The sequence below is a fragment of the Puma concolor genome, chromosome E1 (genome assembly GCF_028749965.1).
Source record: "Puma concolor isolate L17-30 chromosome E1, mPumCon1.1.hap2, whole genome shotgun sequence".
NCBI lineage: Eukaryota > Metazoa > Chordata > Mammalia > Carnivora > Felidae > Puma > Puma concolor.
In genome coordinates, this window is record NC_141680.1 from 62,854,638 (window position 1) to 62,882,134 (window position 27,497).

At 65.5% G+C, this 27,497-nt stretch overlaps 1 protein-coding gene across 14 annotated transcripts; it reads left to right on the forward strand.

Annotated features, from left to right (window-relative positions):
* The first annotated feature begins 60 nt into the window (after positions 1–60).
* Positions 61–27,247, forward strand: ASPSCR1 (ASPSCR1 tether for SLC2A4, UBX domain containing). Of its 14 annotated transcripts, none has more exons than XM_086688300.1 (17): positions 61–261; positions 1,225–1,280; positions 2,861–2,975; positions 4,276–4,376; positions 11,624–11,681; positions 12,593–12,666; positions 13,013–13,412; positions 19,921–20,060; positions 20,191–20,272; positions 20,646–20,712; positions 21,487–21,549; positions 22,109–22,161; positions 22,290–22,384; positions 25,391–25,442; positions 25,577–25,646; positions 25,726–25,901; positions 26,160–26,288. In XM_086688300.1, the coding sequence occupies exons 1-16, from the start codon at positions 160–162 to the stop codon at positions 25,890–25,892; spliced, it is 1,695 nt and encodes a 564-aa protein (XP_086544426.1). In that variant the 5' UTR covers positions 61–159; the 3' UTR covers positions 25,893–25,901; positions 26,160–26,288. The 14 variants fall into 14 exon arrangements, with proteins under 14 accessions (XP_086544426.1, XP_086544425.1, XP_086544424.1 ...); XM_086688299.1 differs by lacking the exon at positions 26,160–26,288 and adding an exon at positions 26,035–26,128 and having other exon boundaries at positions 62–261; XM_086688309.1 differs by lacking the exons at positions 61–261; positions 22,290–22,384 and adding exons at positions 425–1,070; positions 1,571–1,666 and having other exon boundaries at positions 26,160–27,247.
* The last annotated feature ends 250 nt before the right edge of the window (positions 27,248–27,497 follow it).

Consider the following 27,497-nt stretch of genomic DNA (forward strand, 5'->3'; position numbering starts at 1 on the left):
AGGGCCGAGGGGCGGAGCCCGGACGCTGGGGCGGGCCCGGAAGCGTGCGCAGGCCCCGCCCCCAGGCCCCGCCCCGCGGCCGCGTGGCTCTGCGTCCGGGCTGTTGGCGATAAAGTGGTTTGACGCCGAGCCGGCGGCGGCGGATCACGTGAGCGGAAGATGGCGGCCTCAGCAGGCGGCGGGGGCTCCGCGGTGTCGGTACTGGCTCCGAACGGGCGGCGCCACACGGTGAAGGTGACGCCGAGCACCGTGCTGCTGCAGGTGCGGCGGCGGCGGCTGCGGCGGCGGCGGCGGGCGGTGGCGGCGGGCGGCGGGGGCGCGGCGCTGGGTTCGCTCCTGCGGTTGGCTCTGGAGCGCTGCGGGGGCGGGGCCTTAGGGGGCGGGGCCTTTGGGGGGCCAATGAGCTTCCTTCTGGCGCGGCGGGCCCGCCCCCTTCAGCCCCGGGCTCCTGCCTCCGGGACTCCGCGGGTCCCAGCGGGGGCCGGGGTCTGGCTGGCTTGAGTCGGGGGGAGGCACGTCCTTCCACCCCTCCGAGTCCGCCGCAGAGCCTCGAGCCGTGTCCCCATCCTGGGGCGTCCTCCGGCCGGGTGTCCATTGGATGTGCGGCCGTGGCGTCTGGAAACTGATTTGCTGAGTCACTCGCTGCACTTCCCTCCGGGGCAGCTGTTGCATTAAAAAGGCTTATCGGGCCCCGCGGTTCAGGGGCCAGTGATCGCCCAACGGTCTGCCGGGAGGAGCCCCCATTGTGGGGCGGTGGCGGTCTGAGCCGACCCGAATAACTCAGTGTGTCTGCCGGGCCCGGAAGCGGGGATCTCCCGGGCCAGACGGGCGCCCCAAGACCCACCTGCGCTGGCCGTGTGTGCGGGTGGCTCATGGAGAGGACGGTGAAGCACTGCAGGCAGTGGGGCCCAAATTTGAACTTTACTCTCTCTGCGTGGGGCGAGTGTCCCAAAGTGCGGAGGGAAAGGTCTGTGAAGGTGGGCTGTTGGAGACCCAGGGTGGAGGCTGTCCCGGGAGCTGGGTGACAAGGCAGGCCCAGTGAGGAGAGGGAGAGTGAACACGGGTTGCAGGTGAGGCGTGTGGATGCGTTGAGTGGACAGTCCCTCATGTGGTTTGTGCTAGGCTTGGCCTGGAAGCCAGTTAATCAAGAGTTGGACTCTGTGCCTGCCGACCAAGTCACCAGGCCAGACCCAGTGGCTCACAGTCCTGTCGTCTGACTCCTAGGTTCTGGAGGACACATGCCAGCGGCAGAACTTCAACCCCAGCGAGTACGATCTGAAGTGAGTGTGCTAGGGTCCGGTCCTGGTCTGTCCGGGCCATCCGCCCCTCCCAGGACCCTGCCTGGGGGTGTAAACCAGCAGAAACCTACTGTCTCACAGAAACCCCAAGTCCAGGTGTGGGGCAGGGCCACACTCCCTCTGAGGCTCTAAGAGAGCAGCTTCCTTCCCTGTCCCAGCTTCCGGGGCCTCCAGCTGCTCCCTGGTTTGTGGCTGCACTCGGCCTCTTCCTCCTCCTCACGTGGCCTTCTCCCTGTGTGTCGTGTGTCTTTTCCTCTTCTGTCTCTTATAAGGACACTTGTCATTGGATTTAGGGCCCACCCAAATCCAGGATGACCTCATCTCGAGATTCCCTAACTCAGTTTTATCTGCAAAGTTCCTATTTCCAAGTAAGGTCCCATTCATGGCTTTTGGGGGTTAGGATGTGGATGTGTCTTTTTAGGGGTCTCTGCGGAGGGTTTCCGTGTTTGTTTGTATCTGTTCTTGGTGGGGCTCTGAGAGAAGAGGAAGTGGTCGTGAAGATGTGGGCAAACCTGCAAACTTCCCCCCGCAAACAACTGTGTGGATCCTGGCGGCCTCGCGGTGCCCTGGAGTTGCATGCCTGGGTCTTAGTGTGCGGGTGTGTTTCTAAGGAGAGGGCTCTTGGCACGTCCTCAAGTGGTCTATTTTTTTTTTTATTTAAAAAAAAATCTTTTTTTAACGTTTATTTATTTTTGAGACAGAGAGAGACAGAGCATGAACAGGGGAGGGTCAGAGAGAGGGAGACACAGAATCTGAAACAGGCTCCAGGCTCCGAGCTGTCAGCCAGAGCTCGACGCGGGGCTTGAACTCACGGACCGCAAGATCATGACTTGAGCCGAAGTCGGACGCTTAACCGACCGAGCCACCCAGGCGCCCCTCAAGTGGTCTAAAACAACAAAGGAATCAGCACCCTTCCTTGGTGGCCTGTGGGTTTCTGTCCCACCTGAGGAACTTCTCCCCTTAGTGACTTGTCTTGGTGTGGCTGTCCTCACCTCGGACAGAGGAGAGCCTGTGCTGCCACTGAGAATCCCAGGGCCCCGCTCCAGGCTCCGGGCTGTGCCCTGGCATCCACTCACAGAGCTTCGAGCTCTTTCTGGTTTCCCCGACCTGCCCGAAGCAGGTTAGAACTTTCCCGAGCAGAGCTAGGCACATACACCCCTCAGTAGCTCCGGGGTGCATTTTTATTTTCTGCATCTTCTGGGCCTGCTGCTGCTTCAGGCCTCGGGAGGGGGCTGGGGCGCCCCCTGGTCTGTCCACGAGGGTGACCCATTTCTGGTTTCTCCCTCTTGCTCTGTCCTTGTTAGCTCAAAGCTGAGTCAGTGTCTACTTTTCCTTTCCTTTGAAAGATCCGCTGCAGACAGGCATCCACTCTGTCTCTGCAAGCTGGCAGGGTGTACCTGTGTTCCTGCAGCCTTGGGGGCACTGGCTGGGGAATCGCCACGTGGACGCGAACACCGCTCAGCTTAGTCCCTGCTCCCAGCAGGGCTGTGCTGGGCACTGTGTGCAAGCTGGGCTGTATTAGGATCTGCAAGGCAGCCCGTGAGCTGTGGCCTGTTTTGCAGGTTTCAGAGGAATGTTCTTGACCTCTCTCTCCAGTGGAGATTTGCCAACCTGCCCAATAACGCCAAGCTGGAGATGGTGCCTGTCTCCCAGAGCCGCGAGGGGCCCAAGAACATGGTAGGTGGCTCCCCTGGAGGGGCCCGGCAGCGCTGCCTGTGGCTCTCCGGGCTGTTGGGACGACAGGATGCTGTAGCAGGCCGAACGGGTGGGACGAGCTGTTGCAGTGATTGGGGGAGGGGGCGGTGAATGGAGGGATGTGCCGGGCGAGGCTCGTGTCCTCACACCCTCACCACTTTCTCAGGGTCGGTGGTTGATTGGAAACGAGTCTTTCGGTCTCTGCTCTGAATTGATCTTTGATGGGGGGGTGGGGGGGCTACCTGTGCTGTCAGCCAAGCACCTCGGAGCCTGCGGTTTCCTGTGGACGTGGTACAGCCTCGCTTCGGGCGGGAGCACACGTGGCCCAGGGGCTCAGGCTTCACCCTGGGCCTCCTCACAGGCCTTGCTGGGACCACAGCCCGAGTCTTGGACCGTGGCCTCCTGCTTCCTACCAGATCAATTACTTAGGACCTAGAGATTGAGCAGAAGACAGCACAGTTACCGTGGGTGGAAACAATAACCACAGTGCTGGTGTATCTCTGCAAGCCCCCCAGACACCGCAGGGGAGGTGGTTCATCCCTGTTGAGAGACAAGGCGGCTCGGGCCTGCGGACATCAGTTAGCACTCCGGAGCCCATCAGGAGTCGGGCGGCGGGCACCGGCCCCAACACCCCTCTTTTCACATGGAAGGAACCCTGACTTCCCTTGGGGATTCCTTGGGGCTGCCAGGGGTGGTGGGGAGCTTCTCTCGCGCTTTCACACAGAGCGGCTCGTCCTCTGTTACCGGGACTCCATGTAAAGGCGCGCTTGAAGAAAAGAGTGTCTTGGCCAAAGTGGCAGGGAAGTGGGCCTGGGCACCCAGCACTCACCGTGACAGACGGGCCTCAGGGAGGTGCTCGTGGGCGTAGGGACACACGCTCGCCCCGGCTCTGCGCACGCGTCCTCCGGTGTGTCTGTCACTCAGCGGAAGGACCCGAAAGGAGTGTCTTCTGGGGCTGTAGACTTACGTCCCCACTCGGCACAACAGTTGTTACACACGGAGCTTCAAGAACAGTGTGTTCGTTTGTGAAAAACGCTCAGAAGACGTAACACGCCTGTCGTTTGTCTCTGCGGAACAAGTTAACCCAAACTGTGACGACTGAAGACACAGCGATGAACGTGTGTGGGGTGTGTGGGGGGGACAGTGCTTCCTTACCCCCAGGAGTCCGCGTCCTGCCGCCCATGGGATCCCGGGGCCCCGAAGGAGAGGTGTGTGCTCTCTGACCTGTGCCCTGGGCGGCTGCTTCTCTTCCTGACTCGGTTTCCCAATCTGCACCCCTCAGGTTCGCATCGCTCTGCAGCTGGACGATGGCTCCAGGTTGCAAGACACTTTCTGTTCAGGCCAGACGCTCTGGGAGCTTCTCAACCATTTTGCACAGACCAGGTGAGCGTCAGCGAGCAGGTTCTGGGCTCTGCCCTCTATGGCGAGGCTGCTGCTGGGTCGGCGGGGCTGGTCTGGAGCCACAGCCCGAGGTTCGCCGCGGCCGGAGGGTGTGCCTTTAGGGCTCTCCGATCTTGCTGAGAGGACGGGTTTGAGATAAGGGGGCCGCCTTCATCAGCTGCCCCCAGCAGGTGCTGGCCACCACAGCTCATTCTTTTTCCTGGGCTTCCTGTCATGACAGTGGCGCCTTGCCCTCCCGGAAGACAAAGCCATGCTTCTGTCTTTGTGGGGGGCTTGGTGAGCGGTGAGGGGAACAGGGAGCTTCTGGGCTCCTCGGTGGACAGAGGCTTTAGGTATAAAACTTCCTTAGGAAAATGGGTCACGTTTGAAAAGAAACCGTTAATGATATGTGACAGGTGTCAGTTTCCATCTGGTAATTAACGGTTTAAATCTTAGTCCCGAATGCGTCAACATGGTAGCGTTTTACTTTTCTGTCTTTCATTTTGGCATGGAAGTCTTTGTGCTCTTTTGAAGGTCTTGGCCCGCGGCATAGAAGGGACCGTGGGAGGGCGCAGTGGTCACTGTGTGGCCCCGGACAAGTTGCTTGCCGTCAGGGGCGGTGTGAGGACAGGAGAGCAGGGCCTGGCCCCAAGGTTTGTCTGTGCGGCAGAGGGGACTCTGGGCCCGCACGGGGACGGGGTCGCCTAGGAAAGCCCATCTAGTCTGACTGCAGTGCCCGCCGCCCCTGCCGTCACCGCACCCGGACTCCTGCTCCCCGCCGACGTGGTCCCGTGCGGGCTTCCTCTTCCCGTGTCTCCTGTGTTGGACCTTCTTCCCACGGGGCCGTGGGGGCAGCTGTGCCGAGAGCAGGGGGCTCCCCTCCGCTCCTACGGGCCTGGGCCCCTGCGGCCGGGCCTGCCTCCCCTCCAGCCAGCCTCGACGTCCTCCGCAGGCGCTCCTGGGGAGCCCCTGCTCAGGGGTCTTTGGTAGTAGAGGCACGTGGCACGCCCGACGGCAGTCCGCGGGCCGCCTCACTGTGCCGCCCGTGGCGCCTGCCGTCTTGCTTTCCCAAGGGGGCGGGGGTGCTTCTGCAGCTCAGAGCCCTGTGCCGCCGGCACCTGCCCTCTCTGCTGCTGCTCCGTGCTGCTGGGAAGATGAGGCCTCTGCATCTGTCTCTCCTTTGTCCTTTCATTCGTCCGGCTCAGGCCGGGCGGGGCTGAAGCAGGGATCCGGGGCCTGGCCTCGCAGAGCTGACCTCTGTGAGGAGCTAACAGGCAGTCCTGCAGAGCCACAGGAAGACTTCGCAAAGGAGGAGGCAGGGCACCTTGGGATGTGGTGGGGCAGCATTTTCTGGGTGGCGGGGGAGGTCTCAGGAGCAGCTGTACCAGGATCTTGGAGGGAGCCCTCTGGGTCTAGGGGACATTAAGTGCAAAGGCCCTGTGGCAGGAACAAGGAACAGGAAGAATTCCTGGAATACAGGTGTCATTCTCCCTCCCAAAAGGCAACTGAAACGATAGGAAAGGATTTTACAAAGGTATTACTCAGAGCCCGGGCGATGGCAGCACTGGGTCATGGGTGAGGCGGACCATGGCTGGGCAAGGAGGCTAGAGTGGGAAGGCAGGTGGTAGATGAGGTGTAAGGAGCCATGGGGCCTTAGCTGCCTTCCGCTTTATGCTGCTGGCCCTGGAGGTGGTCCCGGGTGTGGAGCCTCAGGGCTCTCTGGACGGGGATGCCCTCACCGTTCAGGCTGTTGCAGGAGCATGACCCCCCTGGACACTCGCAGCTCCCACTGTAGAGGGTGTGGGTGGCTCCCCGGATCACTGCCTGGGCACTGACAGCCGACTGCACTGCCCCTCGGAGCCCAGATGTCTGAGCAAGCCTCTGGCGTACGAGGAGGAGACCGTGAACTGCAGGGACAGAGCGACAGCCTCTGTTGGCGTTCTCGGGACGGAGAGGCAGGTGGAACGAGAGCTGGGTGCGGGTGAACAGGCAAGTGCAGAGACCAGGAGGAGCCCTTGGAAGCAGGTAGGGAGGTGTATGGGTCAGCCGCAACCGTGGCTCAAGCGGCCGCAACCCTTGTTGCGCGTGAGGAAGCTCGTGGGTCTGAGCACCCACCATCCTGCCCAGTTGCCTGAGGCTCGGCGGGGCGGGGCTGGTCGGCGGCCACCCCTGGAATTGAGGGTACAGGGTCCTGGCCGTTTTGGCCAAGGCTCGGGAGGGAGCTCACCTCCCCTGCGGGAGGAAGAGACAGAGCCAGGCGGCTGAGCGTCAGGATGGGACAGGCAGAGGTAGGTCCGGGGCCCAGGCAGCTGGCTCCGGGAAAGAGACGAGGGAGGCGGGGGGAGGGGGGGATCGTGGCAGTGCAGTGGAAAACGGTGCCAGGACCGGACGCTGCATTTCCAGACTGCGGTGCTCCGCTGTGAGCACTGGAGCCGGACGAAGGGACACCGCAGGCCCGCGGAAAGGCCCCAGGCTCCCGGCAGCACCACCAGGAGGGCGGCTGACCGGCGCCTTCACCTGCTGCAGGAAAAGTGTTTATCCTAGAATTATCTGTCAGAATATCAGAGGCGTGGATGGAACCAAGCGGTGTCTAGGCCTGAAAGGTCGCACGGTCTCCCCTTGCACGTGCTCTGAGGACGCTGCCGAGGCCACCGCACCGAAGGGCAGGCAGGGTCCACCCGGGAGGAGCTGGACACGCGCGCCAAGGGTCCCGCCTGACGGAGGGACGCACCGGCTCCCTGCCCTCGAGGCTGGGGCTGGCGGCGAGGAGTAGCTCAGAGTTGGGCAGCCGGGTCGCCCTGCCGTGAGGACCTGCCTCCAGAGGAGACTGCAGTACTTACGTGCAAATAAAACCGAACAGCGTCGGAAACCCGGAAACCGGTGTTTCCAAAAGACCCCAGTCCCCTGCGACGGATTCTGTCCCCTGCGGCAATGGGTAGGATCTGGTCCCCCGGCCGGTGGTGGCTGGAACTAGACAGGGTACCGGTGGAGGGTGCCGAGGGTTCTGGGACTGGCCTTTCAGCACCGGCCGGTGGGGTCAGCTGTTGATGGAGTGTGAGGAGCGGAACAGGGGAGTGGAGACCGCTCTTGGGAGAAGCTGGGTGGCGTCAGGAGGAGCTGGGCCCCTCAGGTCGCTTCAGTTGGCCGCGGGGTGTCCGTGAAAGTGTGTGAGTGGGAGCAGAGCAATTTGCCTCCTCTACGTGCTGCTTACGAAGGTACCGTAACATCTCTGGAAGTTTCCTCCCGGCACCCTTGCCCCAGCCGTGCGGCTGCTGCCCCATCTGTGTCCCACCGGCTCCAGGCAGGGCAGGCGCTTCTCCGCTCCTGCTTTCCTGGGAAGCTGGCGCCACTAACCACGGAGCAGGGTCCACAGAAGGGGGGGCAGGTGGCATCTGTGGCCACAGTCACGGCCCCATGCCTGATTGGCGGGGCTTGGTGGGGCCGAGCTAGGGCCTTGCAGAGGCTGCGCCTGCCGCTGTGGGACACCGCTGGTGCGGACGTGTGCGTGGTCCCGGGATGGATCCTCGCGCAGCGGGGATGACGCGCCAGGACTCACGGCAGCTCCCGTGCTGGCGGGGGCGGGGGGGGGGGCAGGCGGCTCTGGGAATTCCAAATCTTCACGGGACAGGATGAGCGGGAAGCGGGTTTTTCAGGAGGAGGTAAGCCTCTGAGCGACAGGCTTGGCAGGGAGCCGTCAGGTGAGTGTGCGTCCTGGGTCCACTGTGGGTCAGGTCGTGGCTCCTGTGCACGGTGGCTCTGCCCTGACCGCCGGCATCTGGATCACCTAACCGGCCACGGGACGTGCCACATGTGCCACACGTGTGGGCTGCAGAGGTAATTCAGACTTTTCTGGTAGCCACATCAAAAGAACAGGTGAAATTAATTTCAGGATTATGGCTGACCTGACTCAGTGTGCCCAAAGTACTGTGCTTTGAACGTGTGATTAACGGGAAAATGAGACATTTTTACATTCTTTGTTGGATGGAGAACTTTGACATCTGGCGCGTCTCACACTTGGACCGGCCTTCCTATGGCTGCGGCCGTGTCCGTGCTCAGTGCCCACGTGGGCCTGGTCGCCGCCGCCGCCTCTGCTTGGCCTGACTGGCCCTCCCCCCACCTCCTCCTTGGGCACGTGCTGCAGGGAGGGCCACCAGGAGAGGGGCTCTGTCCTGGTGCCCCGTGTCCCCTGCTCCAGTCCGTGGCTCTGTCTCTGTGCTGCGTCTGACTGGTCAAAGCAGCAGGGCCTCGAACATCCTCGAGAGGGGCTGCCCGCGAGTTTGGGGACCAGCCTGCGGTCACACTGAGGGGGTGCATGAGCCACGCCCGAGAGCTTGCGGGCGGCCAGAGGTGTGGATGCCGGGGTGTTCGTTCAGAGCTCTGGGGCACCGTCCCCCATCTTTCCTTGGGAAGAAAAGGAAACTTCCCTCTTGAAACTGACCCTGCTCGGTCTGCCCTGGAGGAGGGGGCCCCGCGGCTCCATGCGGCCCTGACCTCATCTCCGTGTTGGGATACGAGTGGCCCGGCCCCTCGGGATGTGGCCTTGCCTCCTCGTGGCAGCCGAGTCTGAAGTCACAGCTCTGTCAGTCCCAAATAGGTGATGTAAATAGAAGGGTCCGGATGTCTGGCTTGCCTCCCGCATGGCGTCCTGCCAGGAGCTGGCCCTGGGTGGACAGACATCCCGTGTCCGTGGGGACAGCATGTTTGTGGCGAGTGAAGCCAGTAGCAACGGTGTCTCTGCCCCGCCCGGCCCTCCCCGCCGGCCCGTGGCCCAAGCGGGAGCGGCTTTGCAGATCTTCCGCGGGGCTAGAGCCGTCCTGTCGACCGAGGCGATGTGCGAGGAGGGGCGGGCGGGCATCCGCGGAAGGTCTGCGTGACGCCCGGCCTTGAATGACAGTGCTGCCTGGGTCGGGGGCCCAGCTCCCTCCAAGAGAGTCCTGGGGCTGCTGAGGTCTGCTGCTCTGGAACAACCCCCCCCCCCAACTCCTCCCCCCCCCCCCCCCCCGCCTGCTGTTCTGGAGGGAGAGCCCCGCTCATTGGCCCGGGGGGTCTGGAAGCCGTCGCGGCGCCCCTCCCCTGGCACGTCTACTGGCCTGTCCGTCAGATCCCCGCATGGGAATGGGAATCCGACCCCTCTGGAGGAGCTGCACATCAAAGCCGGGCTGGCGTTTGATGTCCAGGGGCCTTGAGGGCACAGAGATGAGCAGGCCTTCCCCGGGCACCGTTCCTGTTCCGCTCCGCTCATCCTTCCCCACCACGACGTCAGGTGCCAGAGGAAGGTCCTGGAGACGGCATGCCTGGCCCGGGCTCCTGAAGGAGCAGCGAGGGCCCACTCGGACCTGGTGGGCATCGGCCCAGCCAGCGTGTGGCCAGTTTTCTGAGTCCAGGTGGTCCGGGACCCCATGTCCCCACTCGCCCTTGCTGGCCCTGGGGTCTGGTTTGCTGGAACGCACCGTCCTTGGCTGAGGTCCCTTCGCTTTCCCTGTCTTGTCTTCAGTAAGAAAAGTGCATGAGCTGGCCGGGGGACGTCACCGACACTTTTGGGGTCCTGTATTTTTCTGAGGCCTGGGCTCACTGAGTCTTGGGCCAGTCCCAGGTCTGTAGGGGTGCTCCCTGGCCCTGCTGTGCACGTGAGATTACACCTTTTGTGGCCAGCCCCCTGCGTGACTCTGGTTGAGGCTGGCAGCCTCCTCTGGGGACCAGCTTCTTCACAGCTGTGGGTGTGGGGAGAGCACGGGTGAGCTCCGTGGGGGCTAATGGGCCTCCCACCTTCTTTTGGGGACGTTGGGAGGGCTGGTCAGGCTTGGGCAGGGACTCCTCCAGGGGTCCCAGCTCTGGGCAACAGGCAGAGGAAAACAAACAGGAGGAACAGAGAGAAAAAACCCAGCCACCCAGAGGATGGGATCACGGGTCTTGGGGACGGTCCTAGGCAGCCGTGCCGTGCGCTCAGAGTGTCCGTGTGCGGCTGGAGGCCCTGCTGCTTGTGGTCACCAGCTCAGCTGCCGAGTCGTCTCGGCCGAGCCTGCATGTGAAGCCCTGAGCCCTGGTAGGGCCGTGCAGCCTGGCCTGACGTCATCCCAGGCCTCCCGCTCTGGCGGGCCCTGCCCCTCCGACTCGCCCTTCTCGTGGGAGAGGGCCTGGACAGGACACCGCAGGCGTGGTCTCCAGTGGGTGTCTGTGAGGGCTTATTTCAGTGACGTGTAGGAGATGCGCTTTGCCGCCTGCAGTGGGAGGGCTCCAAAGCCAGGCCTCAGCCTGCCCGCTTGCCCCCTGACCTCCACGGTCAGCACAGGGCCCCTAGCACAGGTGGTGGTGCACAGGTGCGTGGGGGGGGGTGGGGGCAGCATGTGTGCGTCCTGCTGTCCTGTGAGCGCGTGCAGCTGTGCTTCCTGGGGCCTGTTCCCTCCCGTGTGCGGGTCCCGTTTACGTCAGTGGCTCGGTCTGGTGCAGGTGGGTGCCCACTGCCATCTTACCGGTGAGCACGGCCTCGAGGAGAGGAGGGAGGACGGAGGGGAGGGTGGCATGGCAACCTGGAGGACGGCGGTGAGGGGTGGGGACACCTGGTGTCTTTGCCCCTGCGTTGCCCTGGCCCAGCCTGTGCGTGTGACAGCGGCTGGGGCGCCTGTATCGCCCTGTGCGCCAGCACCCGTGCCCTGCCCTGGTCGTCACCTTCACAGCTTTTTGGTGACTGTGGTTTCAGTGGCTGTTGTGAGCCCAGCCCTGTGCGGTGTGACCGCTGGGCTGCGGCCAGTGGGTGTGCTCCACAGGGAGGCCCCTCCCTGTCCTCCCGCCTCACGGCCCGAGGTCACGCTTGCCCCGGGGGTCTGGGCAGAGGGGGCAGCGTGCCTTTGCTCATGGCCTCGGGGGCCTGGCCTCTCTCCTTGGAGTCCACTTAGTGGGTGCAGGCCCTGAGCTGCTCCTGGGGCTCTGGGGTCAGCAGTCCTCTTAGAGGATAGCTTCCCAGGGCTCTGGGATCCTTTCTCGTCGTTGACCTGCTCAGCTGACCGTGATCTGAGGCTTGTCTGGGAGGTGGCTGGTGCTGCTCTGGGCTGCGAGGCTGGGAAACACCCCCACGCCCTTTGGGCCGGTGGCTCCCCACCAGGCGTTGGCCGCCTCCTCCTGGTGGCCCCGAGGCGGCCAGGGTGGGCCCGGCCCCGGGGTCCTGCCCGGGTGCCCAGGGGGCGCCGTCTGAGGGCACCGGGTGTGCCTGTGGCTGGCCTGTGACGTCTCCGTTGCCCCCCCCCACCCCGCAGGGAGTGCCTGGAGCAGCCGAGCGAGGCGAGCCCGGTCTGTGTGTACATGCGGGACGAGGTAGGTGAGCGGCCCGGCCCCACCCGCCTGGCCCCAAGTCACCACACGGCCCGGCCCCACTTTCCAATCTGGAAAATTCACTCTCTCAGACCCGCCTTCAAAGCAGCGAGCGGGGAGACGGCCTCTGAAAGCGTGATGTGTTCCATGGAAAAAAGCGGAGTGCCGGCTCCGCTGGCACTAACCACGGGCCGCCCGGGCTGCTCCCCAAGCCTCCTCAACGCCCTGTTTGTTTTCTCAGCGTTTCTCAAAGCCCGAGAGTCACAAAAGTGGTTTCATTTTAATAAATATTTGCTTTGCTCCGTGTTTTGATCTTTTTCAAAACCGAGGGCAGCATAGTGCGGGCGTAGCCCGGCTCCGGGGCCCTGCCCGTCCCCACCCGCCCGTCCGTGACGGGGGCACCCTCCTGCTGCTTAGTCCCCTGCCTCACAGGGGCTTTTTGTTTTGAGCCTGGCCAAGTGCCCTTTTCTGGCCCGGGGTGGCCACTGTCCCCAAGGGGCCCCGGGAGGATGCTGGGGTTTATTTATCCCAGTTCGAGGTCCCCTGACGCAGGGCCGTGAAGGGCGGGGGTCCCAGGGCTGTTAGTGGGAGGGACCTGGTGGGACCCATCCTCCCCTAGAGGAGACAGACCACGGGGCCCTGGGCACCTGGGCCTGGGTTGAGGCCGTCATGGTCGGGTCAGCCCACGGAGGGGGTCGGCGGGCCGGATGTGGCTGACTCCGGCCTGAGCCTGCCCACCCAGGCCGCGGACCAGTGAGCATGTGCTCAGGTGTCTGGCTGGGGGCCCCCGTGGTGCCTGTGCTCAGGCCGAGGGAGCTGGCGTGAGGAGGGCTTGGCGGGTGGGGCTCACGGTGCCCGTGTCTGGGCGGCCAGGTGGGTGAGCACTGTCAGCGAGTCCTGCTTCCTCCTCACAGGTGACCGGCAGAGCCTCCTTGCAGAGCACGACGCTCAAGTCTCTAGGTCTCACCGGGGGCAGCGCCATCATCAGGTGGGGGAGCCCTCCCGTCTTGTTCACTGAAGAGAGTGGGGTCTGAAAGAAAAGGTGGAAAAGTGAAAGAGAAGATGTGCCCCACCTTGGTCCTCTCCCCTTGATCTGAGGCCACTGCCTGCTGGCTCGTCCTGCCCGGGGACCTGGGGGGCTTGGTGCCACGGGGAGTGGCTTGTCGCTGTGGACGGCCAGCGTGGTGGCCCCTGGACGGCGAGCCGGGTGGGAGCTGTGGAAGGCGCTGAAACCGGTTTGGTCCTTGCCCGAGGACCTCCCTCAGGGCCGCGAGCCCCAGGAAGGGGAGGGCTCCGTGTGGCGTTTCACTTGCTTTCCGGGTCTGCGCCCCCAGGTTCGCCATGAAGCAACGCAATCAGGAGCCTGGGGTCTCCCGGACCAAGACCCCAGGGAGCCCGGCCCCCTCCCTGTCGGCCGACCAGGCCACCGGCGGCCCTCTGCTCCCGCTGAATTCGGTGGGGCTCAGCCAGGGTGACGTGAGCCATCAGGATGAAGTGGGCACCTCGGGGGCCAGCCGCGTGGACGCTCCAGCAAAGCAGATCTCGAAGGAGCCTGCCCCCGCCCCCTTTGTTCCTTTCTCAGGTGGGGGACAGCGACTGGGGGGCTCGTCCGGGTCTGCCAGGTCTCTGACGTCGCCTTCAGCCAAACCGCCGAAGTCCTTCTCCAGCCCGGGAGGCCCCTCCAAGCCGAAGAAGTCGAGGCCTGGCCAGGAGCCCGGGTCAGAGCCGGAGCCGGTAAGGAGCCCCAGGCCACGGCCGGCGGGCAGGAGGGCGCGTGGTCGGCTCTCCTGGGAAGCCGTGGTTCGGGTTCTGTTTGGCCTCAAATCAGTTGCGCCGAGGGCCCGTTTTAGATGTTCGGTCTGGTGGGTTTGGACCAACTTGTGCCCCTGGGACCGCGTCACAGCTGGGAGAGCCCACCTGCCTGGTGGCCTCTCTGTCCGTGTGCGGGCTTCTGACACTCCCGCCCTGCGTGCCTCGGAGCCGTCGTCCCGCACCCTCTGCCTGGGCCCCGGGTCCTGGCTGGTACCGCCTCGCAGGCGGCTGTGGCGCTGGTAGTCCCCTCGGTCTGCTGCTGCTAGCCGGTGTGCGGGGCGGGCCTCCTCCTCCGGCGCGTTCGCCTGGCGAGGTTTGGGGTTGATTCCCCGCCGGGCCATCCTTGTGTTGCAGGGACCCGTCTAGTTGTGATGCTCTGCGTCCCTGCTAGCTTCTCTGTTGGTGGGAGTTAGCGTTTCAGTGGAGGGTTAGCATTTGTAGTGTCTGTCGTTCGTAAGCAGAGCATCCCGTGGGCATTGTGGGGCCCTGGCACCCCTGCCTGCATTCCTGTCTCTTCTGGGGCCCTTGTCGTTCTTCCAGGCTGCACACCTGGGGAGGGCGGAGGGGCAGAGGCACCTGTGCTTGTGGGGGTCGTGGGCAGGGGCCGGCTCGGCCACAGGATCGAGCCTGCGTCCTTTCAGAGGGCCGGGAGGCTGGGGCTTGCTCACCTGAGTGGATGGGGGCCGAGCCAGTCCCGAGGCTCATGGACGTCCACCCTGGAGAGGTGGTGGTGCCGCCGCCCCGGCCCTTGTGCTGATATTTGGGCCGTGTTAGAAACCCATCCGCAGTCCCCGCTCTCCTGGCCTTTGTGACTTGGGCCCAGAATCAGTGGCCAAAAGCAGACCCGTGTGGTTGGGGTGAGCGCATCCTGGGGTTCTGACTCCCTGTGGGCCTGCTCTTCCTGGGGATCTCTGGGTTTGGGAGCTGGACGCCGGGGCCAGGGCGGGCTGTCCCTTTCTCCCATCCTGAAGTCACAGAGGACTGGTGAGTGGGGCTTGTGGACGGCTGGCTCGGCCCAGGCACGCCCTGGCTCTCTGGGTCCCTTACGAAGCCGCGCATGGCCCTGTGGGCACCTGGGGGGCAGGGGGTGGGTGCTGGCTTATGCTGTCCTGTAGCGGGTGACTGTCTGGGCACAGGATCCCAGTGTACCCCCAAGCACTGAACCTGGGGCCCCCAGGCAGGAGAGGTCCCAGGCAGGGTGCGCCTGGCCGCCAGCAGCGTGTGCCTTTGATCTGGGGGCCCCAGCAGCTGGTTGATTGTGGAGCGTCCCCCACGGCTTGCCCGCCCGCCTCGTGCCTCCTGTCACTAACAGCCCCACACCCGGAGGGCTGGCCGGCCACGTCAGCCCTGGGGGGGAGGACAGAAGGGAACAAAACAGAACTTTTGGGGGAACTTCAAAGGTACACTTTGGTAATCAAAATGAGTTTCCAAGTTTTCCATTAATGTTTTGCCTGTGTGTGGTTTTGGATTTAAATAAAGAGTCAGAAGAGACAGGATAAAATATAGGCAGGTCCTCGGCTGAGAACTGGGATGGTTTACAGACCCGGGCGGCTCTTGCCTTTGATGTCAGAACATTAATTATTAGAAGGTAGTTTTACTGGCCATCAGAGCCGGGCTCGGGGAGAGGCTGGGGCTGCCCGGCGGCCCCTGGCCTGTCCTTTGAAGTCCTTCCGCCGGCCCAGGAGGCCGCCCCACAGCCCTGTGCGCGGCTGGGCCACAATCCCAGCAGGCGCCCCCCACCCCCAGCCGGTCCAGGGGTCTCTGATCAAAGGCCCCGATGCCCCGGGCAGGGCAGGCGGCTGGCAGCAGTCTTCCCTTGCCTGACTCTCCGCCCTCAGAGGCGGACCTGGGGCTTCCTTGGTGTCTCCTTGGTGCCTCCTTGGTGCCTCCTTGGGGCTTCCTACCTGCGTCTCCAGGCAGCCGTCCCTGGCCCTGGCTGGCCCTGCCCCCTGCTTTATGGGCAGGTTGAGCGAGAGCACGTGGGGCTGGGAGGAGCCCAGCCAGGGCCTGGGGGTCCGAGCAGGCCCCCCCTCCTCTCGTGCTGGGGCGCCTCTCCTAGCACCCTCCCCTGAGCCCACCCCACTGTCCCCCGCGTGTGGGTCCAGGGCACGGTTCGAGCCTGCGTCCGGCGTGTGCGTTCGGTGCTGTGGCTGCCCCGGGCTCCGGCAGCAGCCCAGGGGCCCAGCTGTCCCCAGAGGCACAGCGGCGGCCTTAATGGGAACGCCGCTGAGGTTGGTCGGCAGATGGGGCGGCGGCCCGAAAGGTGCTGGCCCAGTCTTGCAGCGGTTTCGAGGGCTGCCAAGGGCCCTCCAGCCGTCTCTGCCACAGCCGAATGTGGGGGGGAGATGCCGGCCTTCGAACCGTAGTGGGGAATGGGTACGCGGGGTGCCCTGGTCCCCAGAGCTCTGGCAGGGCCAGGTGGCCTTCTGTGGATGGGCCGGGGGGCTTCGTTGGCAGGCCCCCATCCTGAATGGACCCGAGGGGCGCTCTCTGTGGGACCGTTCCCGGTCCTCTGGCGTGGCACGTGTGTCCCCACCGCGTGGGCGTACCCCCCCCCCCCGTACCTGCTGACCTCGGGCCGTGTGTCCTCCCAGGGGCAGCTGGGAGGCGGAGAGGACCCCGCACCACACCTTACATTTGTGTATCTCCGCACCGAGGGGCGTTCGTGCGCCTCCTTCGCGGTGGCGAGCGTCTGGTCACGCCACGGGCGTGTGGGAGCCTCGGCCCGTCCCCCCATTTCTTGTGCTCAGGGTGGGCGGCCCGGGGAAGGCACTGACTGCCCGCGGCCTCGGGTGTCCTCGGCGGTTCCCTCGAGCAGCCCCGCCGGGACCAGGCCTGGCCTTGCGCTGGCTCGGCCCTGCGGAGGGCGGAGGGCGCCGGCTCTGTGAGTAACTCGGGAGGTTTGGCCCGCGGCCCTGTGTGCGGATTCATTTAAGCTCCAAGCCTCAAGGGCAGACGCTTCACATTCCCTCTGACCAAAGACCATTGTCAGAGGACAGTCTGGGCCGGGAGCGGGGAGAAAACCAAGAGCCCTCGCGGGAAAGCTGGAAAATCTGGGGTTGAGGTCACCCCCAAATAGTTTTTACATTTTTTCTCTGTGTGTCATCGCGTCCCGGAAAATTACTGTCAAGAAAATGAACCCTCAGCCGCGGCAAGGCCACTTCCGACAGGAGGGGACCCGTGTGCGTGGTGGCCGCTCTGCCACCGGGGAGGCAGCTGCTGGCGGCTGGCGCCCGGCCCGCCTGGCCCTCCATGCCTGGTGCCGGGCTGGGCCTTCAGCCGCGCTGAGCCTTCAGCCGCACTGAGCCTGGCGTGGGGCTGGGGGTGGGCGAGGCCCCCTCGGCCCCCTCGGCCCCCTCTGCAGTCTCCCTCACTCGACCCGTCCTGGCGAAGCAGGGCGCTTTCCGTGTGGCCGGGGAGCTGGGCGGTCACCCACTGCAGGGGCGCCTGGCCAGCGTTAGCGGCTGTGCGGACAGCTTTATGTTCTCTGACCTGTCCTCCGTTGTCCTTTTCCGGACGTCCTCTTGTCTGTAGGACCCTGGGTGGAGGCCAAGTCCTAGAACCTGCCGGGTCCTGCGTTTGCCAGACAGGAGAGCCCTGGGCTGGGGCGCGTCGGCACCTCCTCCCTCAGGGTCACACCTGCACCTCAGCTGTCCCATCTGTCACGCACACTCGGGACAGACCCTCGGCCCTCGGGCTGTGCCCCCATCGTTCTGCCCGGCCCCTCCCCAGGCACCTCCAGGATAAGGGGTAGGGGTGAGGAAGACGGGCCAGGCCTTGAGCCCATGAGGTGGGCAACCAGCACTTCTGCAAGGGTGACCCGGGCCCAGTGATGTCATGCTCTTTGGAGCCGCTGTCCTCTGCATGGCTCCCCCGCAGCCTCTGGAGCTGACCTGGAGATTCGGGCCCTGAAGGCCAGCTGTCAGGGTTCCTGAGAAGGTTCTGGGCTCCGTTGTTCTCAGCCCCCGAGCCTGTGGCCCCAGCAGCTTCTCCTGGCCCCCACGGCCCTCAGCCAGCGCCTGGGAGCTTGGCGCCCTGTGCTGAAGGTGAGGGCCACAGCCCCCGTCACACTTGTCGCCATGTACACTTTCTCCCTGAGGATGTCTCATCTCAGAGCTGCACTCTCTGTCTAGAAACATCCGTAAACCCTCCTCGGACGGGAGCCGTGCGTATAACTGCTGGGACCAGGGAACAGCGGAGGAGGGCGGCTTGCCGGCCGAGCGTCGGCCGTGAGCAGGACGAGGGCTCAGCCTGGAGTCCGCCCCGCTCTGGCCTCCCCAGCCCCACCACGCCTCCGCGTCCCCGCCGGCCCCTCCTGTCTGCGGGGGAAGTGCTCTCCTGGGGAAGGCCAAGGGGAGGTATTCGAAGCCCCCCGGCTTCTCCCTCCATCATTTGACCGTGGGATCGTACTTTGGTCCGCTCTCGTGGGCCAGGGCCTCCTGGGCCAGGACATGCTGGCCGTCCTGAGACTCAGGAGGTCTGGCCCCGAGCTCTGCTGGGTGGCTCGTTCCCAGCTTTTGGCTTCTGCTTGACCAGGTAGGTTTTGGGAGCAGAGTGAGACGCCGGAGGAGAGAAGGAATCAAGGGTAAATCCAACACTGAGAGGGGTTTTGTCAGGTTTCTTTTCTGACCAAAAGCCAGTGGCCCCTGAGCGGTGCGAAGCCAGTGGCTGGTGTCCTCTGTGTCCCCCATCCTGCGAGCGGTCTGAGGAGCGTGCTGTGGGCCTCGGGCTTATCAGCACTGCTGGGTGCCTGTGGTCCTTTTGGCTGCCCCAGGCTGTGCCCGGAAGTGCCAGGAGGAGAGGAGGCCCAGGTGGCCAGGGCTCCCTGGGGCCGGCTTTTCCGCAGGGGAAGCGCTCACACTCCGTTCGGTGCCCCGGACTGCTGGATGCTCGGACCAACTCATGCCCAGGGCCGGGTCCTCCAAGGGAGAGACTGTGTGTGACACGGTGGCCTTAGAGCTGCTCATCAGCCCGCAGGCTTCGTGCTTGAGTGCCTGGGGGCCTGGCGCTCGTGCACTGGCGGTTCCTGGCTCAGGCCTATCCGCGTCCTGCCCTCGCTCCCCCCAACACCCTGCCCCAGGCGCCCCGGCCGGCTCTTGGCCCTTCTGGAATGCAGGCGCCGTGGCTGTGGGGGGCAGCCTGGCGCCTGGCATCTTGTTATAAAAAGCTCTGGTGAAGACTGCCCACAGTGGCACAGGATCCTGTGGCTGCGAAGGGGCAGCCCCCAGGGGCCTCAGCCAGCCACCTACGGGCCCTGCTACCCAGGCTCTGGCCAGCCCTGCTTGGCTGCTCTGCCCCGGTGCTTCAAGGTCAGGGGGGGCTTCCTGGTGAGAGCCCACCGCCCCCCCTTCAGCGGGGGAGAGCCGTATCATGAGGCGTGGCGTCGCTGGGCACTCGACCTGAGACTGCCCGGGCCGACAGTCCTCACGTGTGGCCGGGGAGTTAGCCCCGGAGACGCCCAGCAGGTGCGCTGGTCCCCAGATGCTGGGCGGCCCTAGCCCTCGATTGGCCTGAGCGTGGTCGTCCCCCGGGCGGTGAGTCTGGCCTTCGGGGCAGGCGGGACCGTGTAGAGGGCTCTCAGGAGGGACCTCTGGGGAGGTGTGCTCCTAGAGCCGGCCCGGCCCGTGCCTGGGTGTGGAGAAGAGGTGAGGTTCCCCCACAGGGGCAGGGCCAGAGGGCTGGGACCTGCGCGGCTCGGTCGGGCCCGGCTCCAAGGCCGCCTTGGCGCCGAGAGGGGTCACACTGGCAATTACCCACCCGGAGGCGCCTCCGGCCAAGCGAGCCCTGCCTCGCAATTTCCATCGTCGCTGCTGCCAATTAGGAGTGATGCCGTCCCTTTCTGCGTCCCCAGGGTGGTCAGAGGGTGGGCTGGGCTGCTCCCCTAGAGAGGGGAGGGGGGGTCAGCCTGGCCACGTGGCCAGTGGCTGGCAGGTTTTTGCCAAACCTCTAATTTGGGGGCTGTCACTTCCCTTGCTCTCTTGTGGAGCCCCCGATGTGGCCTCGCCCGGGGCGCTGTTCCCTGAGTTTGCTCTCTATTCGGGGGACCCTGATAACTGGCAGCTCCTGAGGCCTCTCGGTGCTGGGGCTCCCACAGAGACGGGAAGTGAGCCGAGTAGCTACCAGGGGAGCCTGTCACCCCAACCCCCAGGCCCCCCCGGCAGTGAGGGTGCCTGCCTGGCCTGGCTGAGCCGAGACTCCAGGGCCGCGTGCCCTGCTGGTGAATGGGGGTCTCCATGTCAGTGTACCTGAGCAGGAGGCATGGAAGGAGGGTCTCCAGTCCTGGACACCTGGCCCCGGTCACGGGCTGACAGGTGGGGCCGGTGAGGGTGTGGGCTTGGCTCCAGCTGTGGGGCCTGGGTGACCCGGCCCCACGGAGTCGGGAGACCAGGCTCCTGGGGGCCTGCGGCAGCCGAGCCCTCTGCCCACCCAGCCGGTGGATCGGGACCCCGTGGTGTGCCACCCGGACCTGGGAGAGCTGCTCCAGGCTTGCCCTGCGGAGCTGCCGGATGAGTTCTTCGAGGTGACCGTGGACGACGTGAGGAGGCGCCTGGCCCAGCTCAGGAGCGAGCGGTGGGTGTGCCCCAGCTGTGTCGGCGCCTCCTGGTCCCGCGGAGTCCCGGGGGTGGTGGGTGTGGGTCCTCCTCGCTGGCTGGCCAGGGAGACCCCCGACCTTCACACGCAGACTCGCCACCCCCTGCAGGAAGCGCCTGGAGGAAGCGCCCTTAGTGACCAAGGCTTTCAGGGAGGCTCAGAAGAGGGAGAAGCTGGAGCGGTACCCCAAGGTGCGTAGAAGGGCTCGGGGGGCGTCTGACCACGCCGCTGGCTGTGGTCACCGCCTCATTGCAGGCTTGCACGGCCACGGTTCGTAACCAGTCAGCCCTGTTCGTGGTGAAAACACGCTGACGTGTTTTTGCAAATGCGTGTGGTGGGGCTCGACCAGTCATCGTGTGCAGCCCGCGGTACAGTGAGCTGAGGCCACGGCCCTGGCCAGTAGCATGGTGGGGACAGCCAGGAGCGGGTGCTGGCTGGCACTTCCACCTGCCCTGGGCCTGGTGTCTTCTGGCCCGGGTTGGGGGACTGGCCATCGTGGGCCCGGGGTACAGCCGATGGGGACTTTGGCCGTTCCCGCTGACAAGTTGCCTTGTCCTGGCCCAGGTGGTCCTGAGGGTCCTGTTCCCTGACCGCTACATCCTGCAGGGCTTTTTCCGCCCTAATGAGACAGGTCAGTGGCCCCACCGGGGTGTCTGGGAGGGGGGGGGGCCCTCTGAGTCCCGCCTGGCTTCCTTCCAGGCCATGGGACTGCGGCTGCTGGGCCTTTGGGGGAGACGGGCGTTTCCGGGTTGTTGGTTGTGTCTGTGGGGCAGCCTGTGAGCTTGCAGAGCGTGTTGGGGGAGTGGGCATGGGGCCGGGGGGCCAGCTCGTGTCGGATGTGTACCTGGCCAGCCTGGTGGTGCCCCCGCGCGCCCACCTGTTCAGGGCACGGGTGTGACGGAGGGGTACCCAGAGGAAGGGTGGGCCCCCGCCCCCCTAACGTGGGAGTCTCTGGCTTGGAGCTGCGGCTCCCCTGGAAGGAAGGCAGCAACGCTGCCAGTTCTGAATGAGGTCAGCGACCTCCTTGGTGACCTGTGCCCAGGTCAGTGAGGGCGGCAGGCAGGCCCCCACGGTCCCTGGGATGCTGTGTAACCAAACCTTTGTACCCGGGGCCCCCATAGGGCAGAGCTCGGGATTAGGTGGTGGGCAGGGTAAGTGGGAAAGGGAGGGATGCTCCCGCAGCAGGGTGGGGGCCTAGCCAGGCTGAGGGTCTCAGAGTCCTGTGGAAGGACCGTGCTTGGCTTTTCACCCCTGGGGTGGAGGCGGCTGAGCTGCCCGGGGCTGCCCGTCCCATGGGGTGTAGGGGGCTCTGCACAGAAGCGGGACGTGGCTTGTCCCGTCCCAGAACGCAGCCCGTGCCCGTCCCATGGGGCCTCTCGGCTTAATCCCGTCCTCCCTCCTCCAGTGGGGGATCTGCGGGACTTCGTGAGAAGCCACCTGGGGAATCCTGAGCTGCCATTCTATTTGTGTGAGTCCTCCTGCTGGACACGTCCCGGCAACGTCCGGATCTCGGTGACCCCCGACCCGTCCCAGCTGGGGCTCGGAGAGATTTTCCTCTAGAAAACAACATCGTGGGGTGGGCTGGGCTGGTCATGCAGTAGCCCGCCTACTGTGTAAGCCCCGCTGGTGTCTGAGGACGAGTCCGAGGAGAGGGGAAAGGCGAGGGGAGGTTGGCTTTTGCCCCCTCAGCACCCCTGCCCTGCCCCCTCTCCCTGACCTCCCCTCCCAAGGGCGTCTGGGTAGGGAGGGGTCAGACCACTGGGCTTCGCGGGGAGTTGTGTGGGGCTGGGGCTCCTTGTAGGTGGGCCCGCCCTAGGTCACCCACCCCCAAGCCCCTTGCCCGGGTTGTAGTAGTAGCAGAGAGGCGGGCAGAGGGCTACAAGCTGAGGGGGCTCCTTGGAGATACCCCAGCTAAGGCCATGGGCCCGGGGCCTGCCCCTCCCCCTCAGGCCTGTCCTCCTGTGGGGGTCCGGGGATGGGGGGGGGGCGCGAGGTGGCTCTGGGCCCAGACACTTATCTTTTCACAGTCATCACTCCTCCAAGAACCATCCTGGATGACCACAGGCTGACCCTCTTTCAGGTACTGGCACCCTGGCGGGGATGCGGGGGGCCAGGGGTGCAGGTGTGGCCGGGCTGGCTCTGTAGACGTTGAGGGGGGGGCACCAGAGGGAGACGAGCGCCTCTGAAGCTGGTGCCGGGCCTTTCCAGCCTCCCCCGCTTCCTGCCCTGGCGGGGATGGGCCTACCCGGCTGGCTGCCAGCCTTCCCGAGCCGGGACCGCCTGCATCCTGCCCCGGGGTCTGGGTGAGAAGGGGCTGGCGGGGGGGCGGATGGAGGGTCAGAGGCCTCACCTGCCTGTGGCAGGTCCCCTGGGGTGGCAGCTGTGGGGCTAGTGTGGCACCGGGCCGCCCGGCCTGCTTCCCTGCCTCTGCTGGCAGGGCCGTGATGCGCCCTCCCCGCTAGCTGGTGTCTGCTTCGGCCGACCCTCCCCACGGCCCCCAGAGCTCCTGAAGGTAAGGTGAGGAGTGTTGATCCTGTGCCCTGCTGGGCTGCCTTCCAGAGCCAGGAGGAATGTCCTGTCCCTTTGCCCCTGGGAGCGTAGCCTGGGGCCTCCCCAGCCCTCTGGCCTAATGGTTTCCTCTTCAAAGTCTTTTCAGATATTTTAATTAGTAACAGAGGCCAGCCCTTGTTAAGTGGCTGGCAGGCCCTGCAGAGGTCTGAGTTGGGCCGAGGGGGTGTGCTTGCTGCCTGGGGCTGCCACCATTGTCAGGAGGGCGGGGCAGGGGCTGGAAGCTCTCCGAGGAAAGGAGTCGGGGTGAAGTCAGGGCAGGCGGGAGCAGGGAGCTGTGCCCCCCCCCACCAGCTCCCCTTTCTCAGCCCCCGGGAGCCCCAGAGGCACTGGGCCTCTTCCTCCAACCCGCCCTCCCACCTTCCCTCCCTCCCTCGCTGGCCAGCCTGTTGATAAACATTGAATTTAGGAGATGCTTTGGAATGGAGGGGGACCAACGCCGGTCCCGCCCCCCCCCCCCCCCCCGCCTGCGCCCTGATTAGTAGCCCTGGGGTGCTGTCTGTTCTGTCCAAGCGGCCTGATTCCTGGTGACACCCTGCCCCCTGCTACCAGCAGCTGTCTCCTTTCATCTGTCAGCTCAGCCTGGAGCTGCGGGGGCCTCCGCGCGGGGTGGCGTCCCCGCCCGCCCGCCATCAGAGAGCTGGCAGGGCTTGGGGAAGGAAGCCTTCCTCCCTCGTGTGGGTGAGCGGGCGTGGGCGCGGAAGCCGCCGGCTTTCATGTCCCTGGCACGGCTGTGCTCCGGCTGCTGGCTGCCTGGGAGGCTGCCGGGAGGCCGGTCCCAAGCTCCAGAGAGTGGCAGCTTGGGGTAGGTGAGAGGGACGGTGGCCCAGCTGCCCCTTTTGGCCACTGGGCCAGGACACTGAGTGCCGGGAGAGGCGGGGCTGAGGACGAGGCCTGGGAGGATGTGGGGCGGGGGGGGGGGGGGGGTTGTGGTTGGCAGGCACAGGCGCCCCCAGTGCCCATTAGATGGGCTTCCTTTAGTCCTGGTGCTGCCCTGGGCCCCGGCGCCTCTCCCACCACCTCGCTTAGGGTCCGAGTAGCAGCCTTAGCCGGTCCTGAAGAGTGCCGTGAGCTGCGTAGACCTCAGCCTGAACAGAGGCATAGACCCCTTCCTGGCGGTCACAGCGGTCTTCTGTGCTGTCCCTTCACCCTTTGTCTGGTTGGGATCACAGAGACGCGAGCAAGCGAGTGGGATGCTTCTGGTGGGTGCTGAGCGGGGAGGCAGGGAGGCTGGGTTCAGGAGGAGTTGCCCCAAGGGCCCGAAGGACTCCCAGCTGGGTGAGAGGGGTCCTTCAGGGCTTTCAGCTCCACGGCCCCGGCTGTCCTGCCAGGTGGGTTCCGGCGGGGTCTTGTGAAACGGGAATGTGCCGAGAGCGGTCCAGGTGCCTGGGAGGTCAGCCAAGTCAGGGTCCGGTCAGACTGGGGCTCCTGGGGAAGCTCGGAGCCCTGTTGTCTCTGCCCCCCCTCCCGCCCCCAGCTTCTGTGCCTCCCGGGCCCTGGGGCAGCCCCCTGTAAGCCCCACAGGCTGTCCCTGTGACCCCAGGTGTCCTGACAGAGTGATGGGGCCTTCACATCAGCCCCGTCTTTGGCCTTGGTCTCGGCGTCCCCAGGCTTGGCCTTTGAAACTTCCTCCCGGAGAGCAGAGGGGGCGCTCTCACCTGTGGCTGCCCTTTCCACTGAGGGCTGAGGACCAGGACCCTCTGGCCAGCTTTGGGGCTCGCAGCCATGGTCCTCGGGTACAGAGACCGGAGCGGTAGACCGTGGGGCCCCTTTGTGGGCGGCCCTGAATCTGCACCTCAGGTTAGCCCCTGCCTCCAGGGAGCACGTCAGGGCCTGTTTGACCCATCCCTGTCCTGTACCTGAGCGAGAGCCCCGCACCACTACCCCCCCGTGGGAGGAGACTCTGGAGAGGCAGTTCCTGGACGCCCAGGGCGGGGTGTGGGCGCCCCGGTGCGGTGCCCTCCCTGTGGCCAGGGCTCCACACCAGTCACTTCCAGGTGACCGCCCGGTGCTGAGTCAGGGACCTCGAGCCTGAGCTTTGGGGTTCTGGGTGGCGGACACTCAAAGGTAGCTGACCCGGTACCTCCCCGCCCAGGACTTTCAAAGTGCCTTGGCTCCAAGAGCCCCCGCTCGCCACGCCTGGGCCTGGGCCGGCTGAGGGGCCCCCGCTCAGCGGGTATGGGGGCTCCCCCTCCCCCTGACGGCAGCCCACCAGCTGCTGCACAGACCCCCGCGCTCTGGGTCCTCTGAGCAACACTGCCTGTTCTCTTCCTCCACACCAGTCCCGTGTATCTGTTTTCGTCTCCCCTGACCCGTCGGCCTCTTACAGGCTCCGCTGAGGGTGGGGGCTTCTAGGCCTGTTCGCCTGGGTCATCAGGAATGCCGAATGCATGTGCCGCGAGAACGTCCTGCTGGTGTCGGGGCTGGCTCCCGGAGGGACCCCTGTGGTCTCACAGCCAGCCCGGCTCGTGCTGGGGGTGGGGGGTGGCACAGCGGGACCCAGTAGAGCCGGGCGGGGTGGGGGGCAGTTCCCGGGAGCAGGGCAGCGGACTGCCCTTGCGGTGGGGACCTGGCTGGGGCGTGGCCCTGGTCCGCAGAGCCAGTGTGTGTGCCGCTTAGCTTCCCACGCAGCCCCCAAGAGGCCACCACGACAGTGGATGCAGCCCGCCCTGCCCACCCGCTGCGGCCTCTGCCCACGGTGCCCACCTGATGCCCCGAGCCCCCTTCTGTTCTCCCTGCAGGCAGATCTCTTCCCTGCTGCCCTCGTGCACTTTGGAGCTGAGGAACCAACAGGTGGGCGGGGAGGAGATCCGGGAGGGAGATGTGTGCCCAGTACCCTATTCCCAGGCCGCGTCCCCTCCCGGAGCAGAGCAGCAGCAGGGGGAGGGGGGCCCTCCATGGCCTGAGGTGGGCTGGGTGTCCCGCAGGCCTCTTCCTGGAGCCCAGGCTGCTGGAACGCACCGTCTCCCCGTCTGCGGCTGACTTGCTGGTGGCCAGGTGAGTGCCCGCGGTGGGGAGGGGTGAGTCCCTGCTGTAGCGCGTCGGCCCTCCTGCATCTCGGCCTCCTGCCCCCCAGGTGCATGCCCAGGGCTGCTGGGGCCCCGCCCCCGATGCCAGCCCTTGACCCTGCACCCCGTGACTTGGAGCCAACGGCTGAGGCGGGGGCGGTGGGGCTCCCTGAATCCCGCCCCGAGACGGCCCAGCCGGTCAAGAGGGATCTGGGCAAGGTGCCCAAGTGGCTGAAGCTGCCAGGTACCGTGGCAGGGTGCAGCGGAGGGAGGGGCTGCCTGCCGATGGGGAGGCCCTCGGGTCATCTTGGAGCAGCGGAGGGAGGGGCTGCCTGCCGACCCGGGGCCCTCGGGTCATCTTGGTGTTGGCGTTGCAGCCGGCAAGAGGTGAGAGCCACCAGCCTGGAGGTGCCCTGTCTGCCAGCTGCAGGACCCCTCCCCACCCTGAGCGGGAATAAAGGTGTGAGCTTCTCTCGGGGTGCTTCTGTCGTCCTTTCTCCAGAAAGGGACCCCACCGCGCCCTGCCTGCAGCTCCCCACCCTGGGCTCATCGATTCTGCAGCCGGTCTGGACCCGCGTGGACCTGGGGGATGCCGCTTGCCGGGACCTCACTCTTGTGAACAGAGGCACAGACAGGTGTCCTCCCTGAGCCGCCGACTTGACCTCACTGACACCGTTAATCACCCCTCCTGTGAGGACCCCAGCGGCCCCAGGCGTTCGTTGCCTGGCCGCCTGTCTGAGCGCAGTGGCCGCGGGGCACGGGCTCCCGCCAGCCTCCTCTTCGGGTCTAATCACTTCCACATGCTCCCGGCTCTTTGAAGCCCCTAACACTCCCTGAGGAGAGGGGTGGGAGAGGAAAGTTGGGGGGCCAGCATGGGAAGGGGTGCAGGAGGGAGCCAGCGGGGCTAAATTAGGGAGGACAGGCTTGCTGTCCGGCCCAGGCCCTCCTCAGGTGCGGGCTGCCCGCAAAGGCGCAGATCTGCGTGGCAGGCAGGGTGGCTGTTGTCCCTCCCCAGGGGACACCCTGCAGCTCAGGTGTGGGAGCCCCAGGGAGGTGGGTGCCGTGGGGTGGCCAGGCCCCCGAGCGCCCGGGGGGGGGGGGGGGGGGGGCAGCCGCACCACCCAGACCGGCTCTGGACAGGTCCCATGCAGCTCGGGTCTCCGGCGGGGCACGGCCTGAGGCCACGGAGCCGCCCTGACCTAGCTCCAGGTCCCTCCTGCCAGCAGACCCTGCCCACGGCAGCATTGCTGGGCCGTGGCAGCCCCACAGCCACGCACCCCGTGGCGGGAGCACCGTCCGGCAAGTGGCCACATGCGTGAGGGCTCGGATTTCACTGCCCCTCGCTGTGGCCCGCGGCAGGGCGCTCACAGGCGCGGTTTGGTGTCCTCCTTTCTCAAGGCTGGGCTGCCTTCCTACCAGCACGGAGAGGGGCGGCCCAGCAGGCTTTGAAGCAACTTGACTTTGGGTGATTAATGCATCAGGGAGGCGTGCCCGAGAGGCGGCTTTGATTTATTGATGTTGCCTCATGAGAGCAAATTTATGGCTCAGGGAAGCACCTTCTGAGGGGAATATCAAATGGTTAAAAGGTTACACAGCAGCTTTGATGTCGGGGTGTCAGGACCGTGCGCACCTCTGCTCGCTCGGAGAAGGCGCACAGGCCACCTGCTCCAGCGGCACCCCGCTGCTTCCTGGCACCTGCATTCGGACGACCGGGCGCTTCCCTGACACCCGTGGGTGTGAGGGGAAGACGCCTGCCTCCCCGTCCCCTCAGCGACCTTCCCCACCCCATCTCCTGTGTCCAGGCGGTCAGCAGCGAGGCAGAGGAGACACCAGGAGGGGT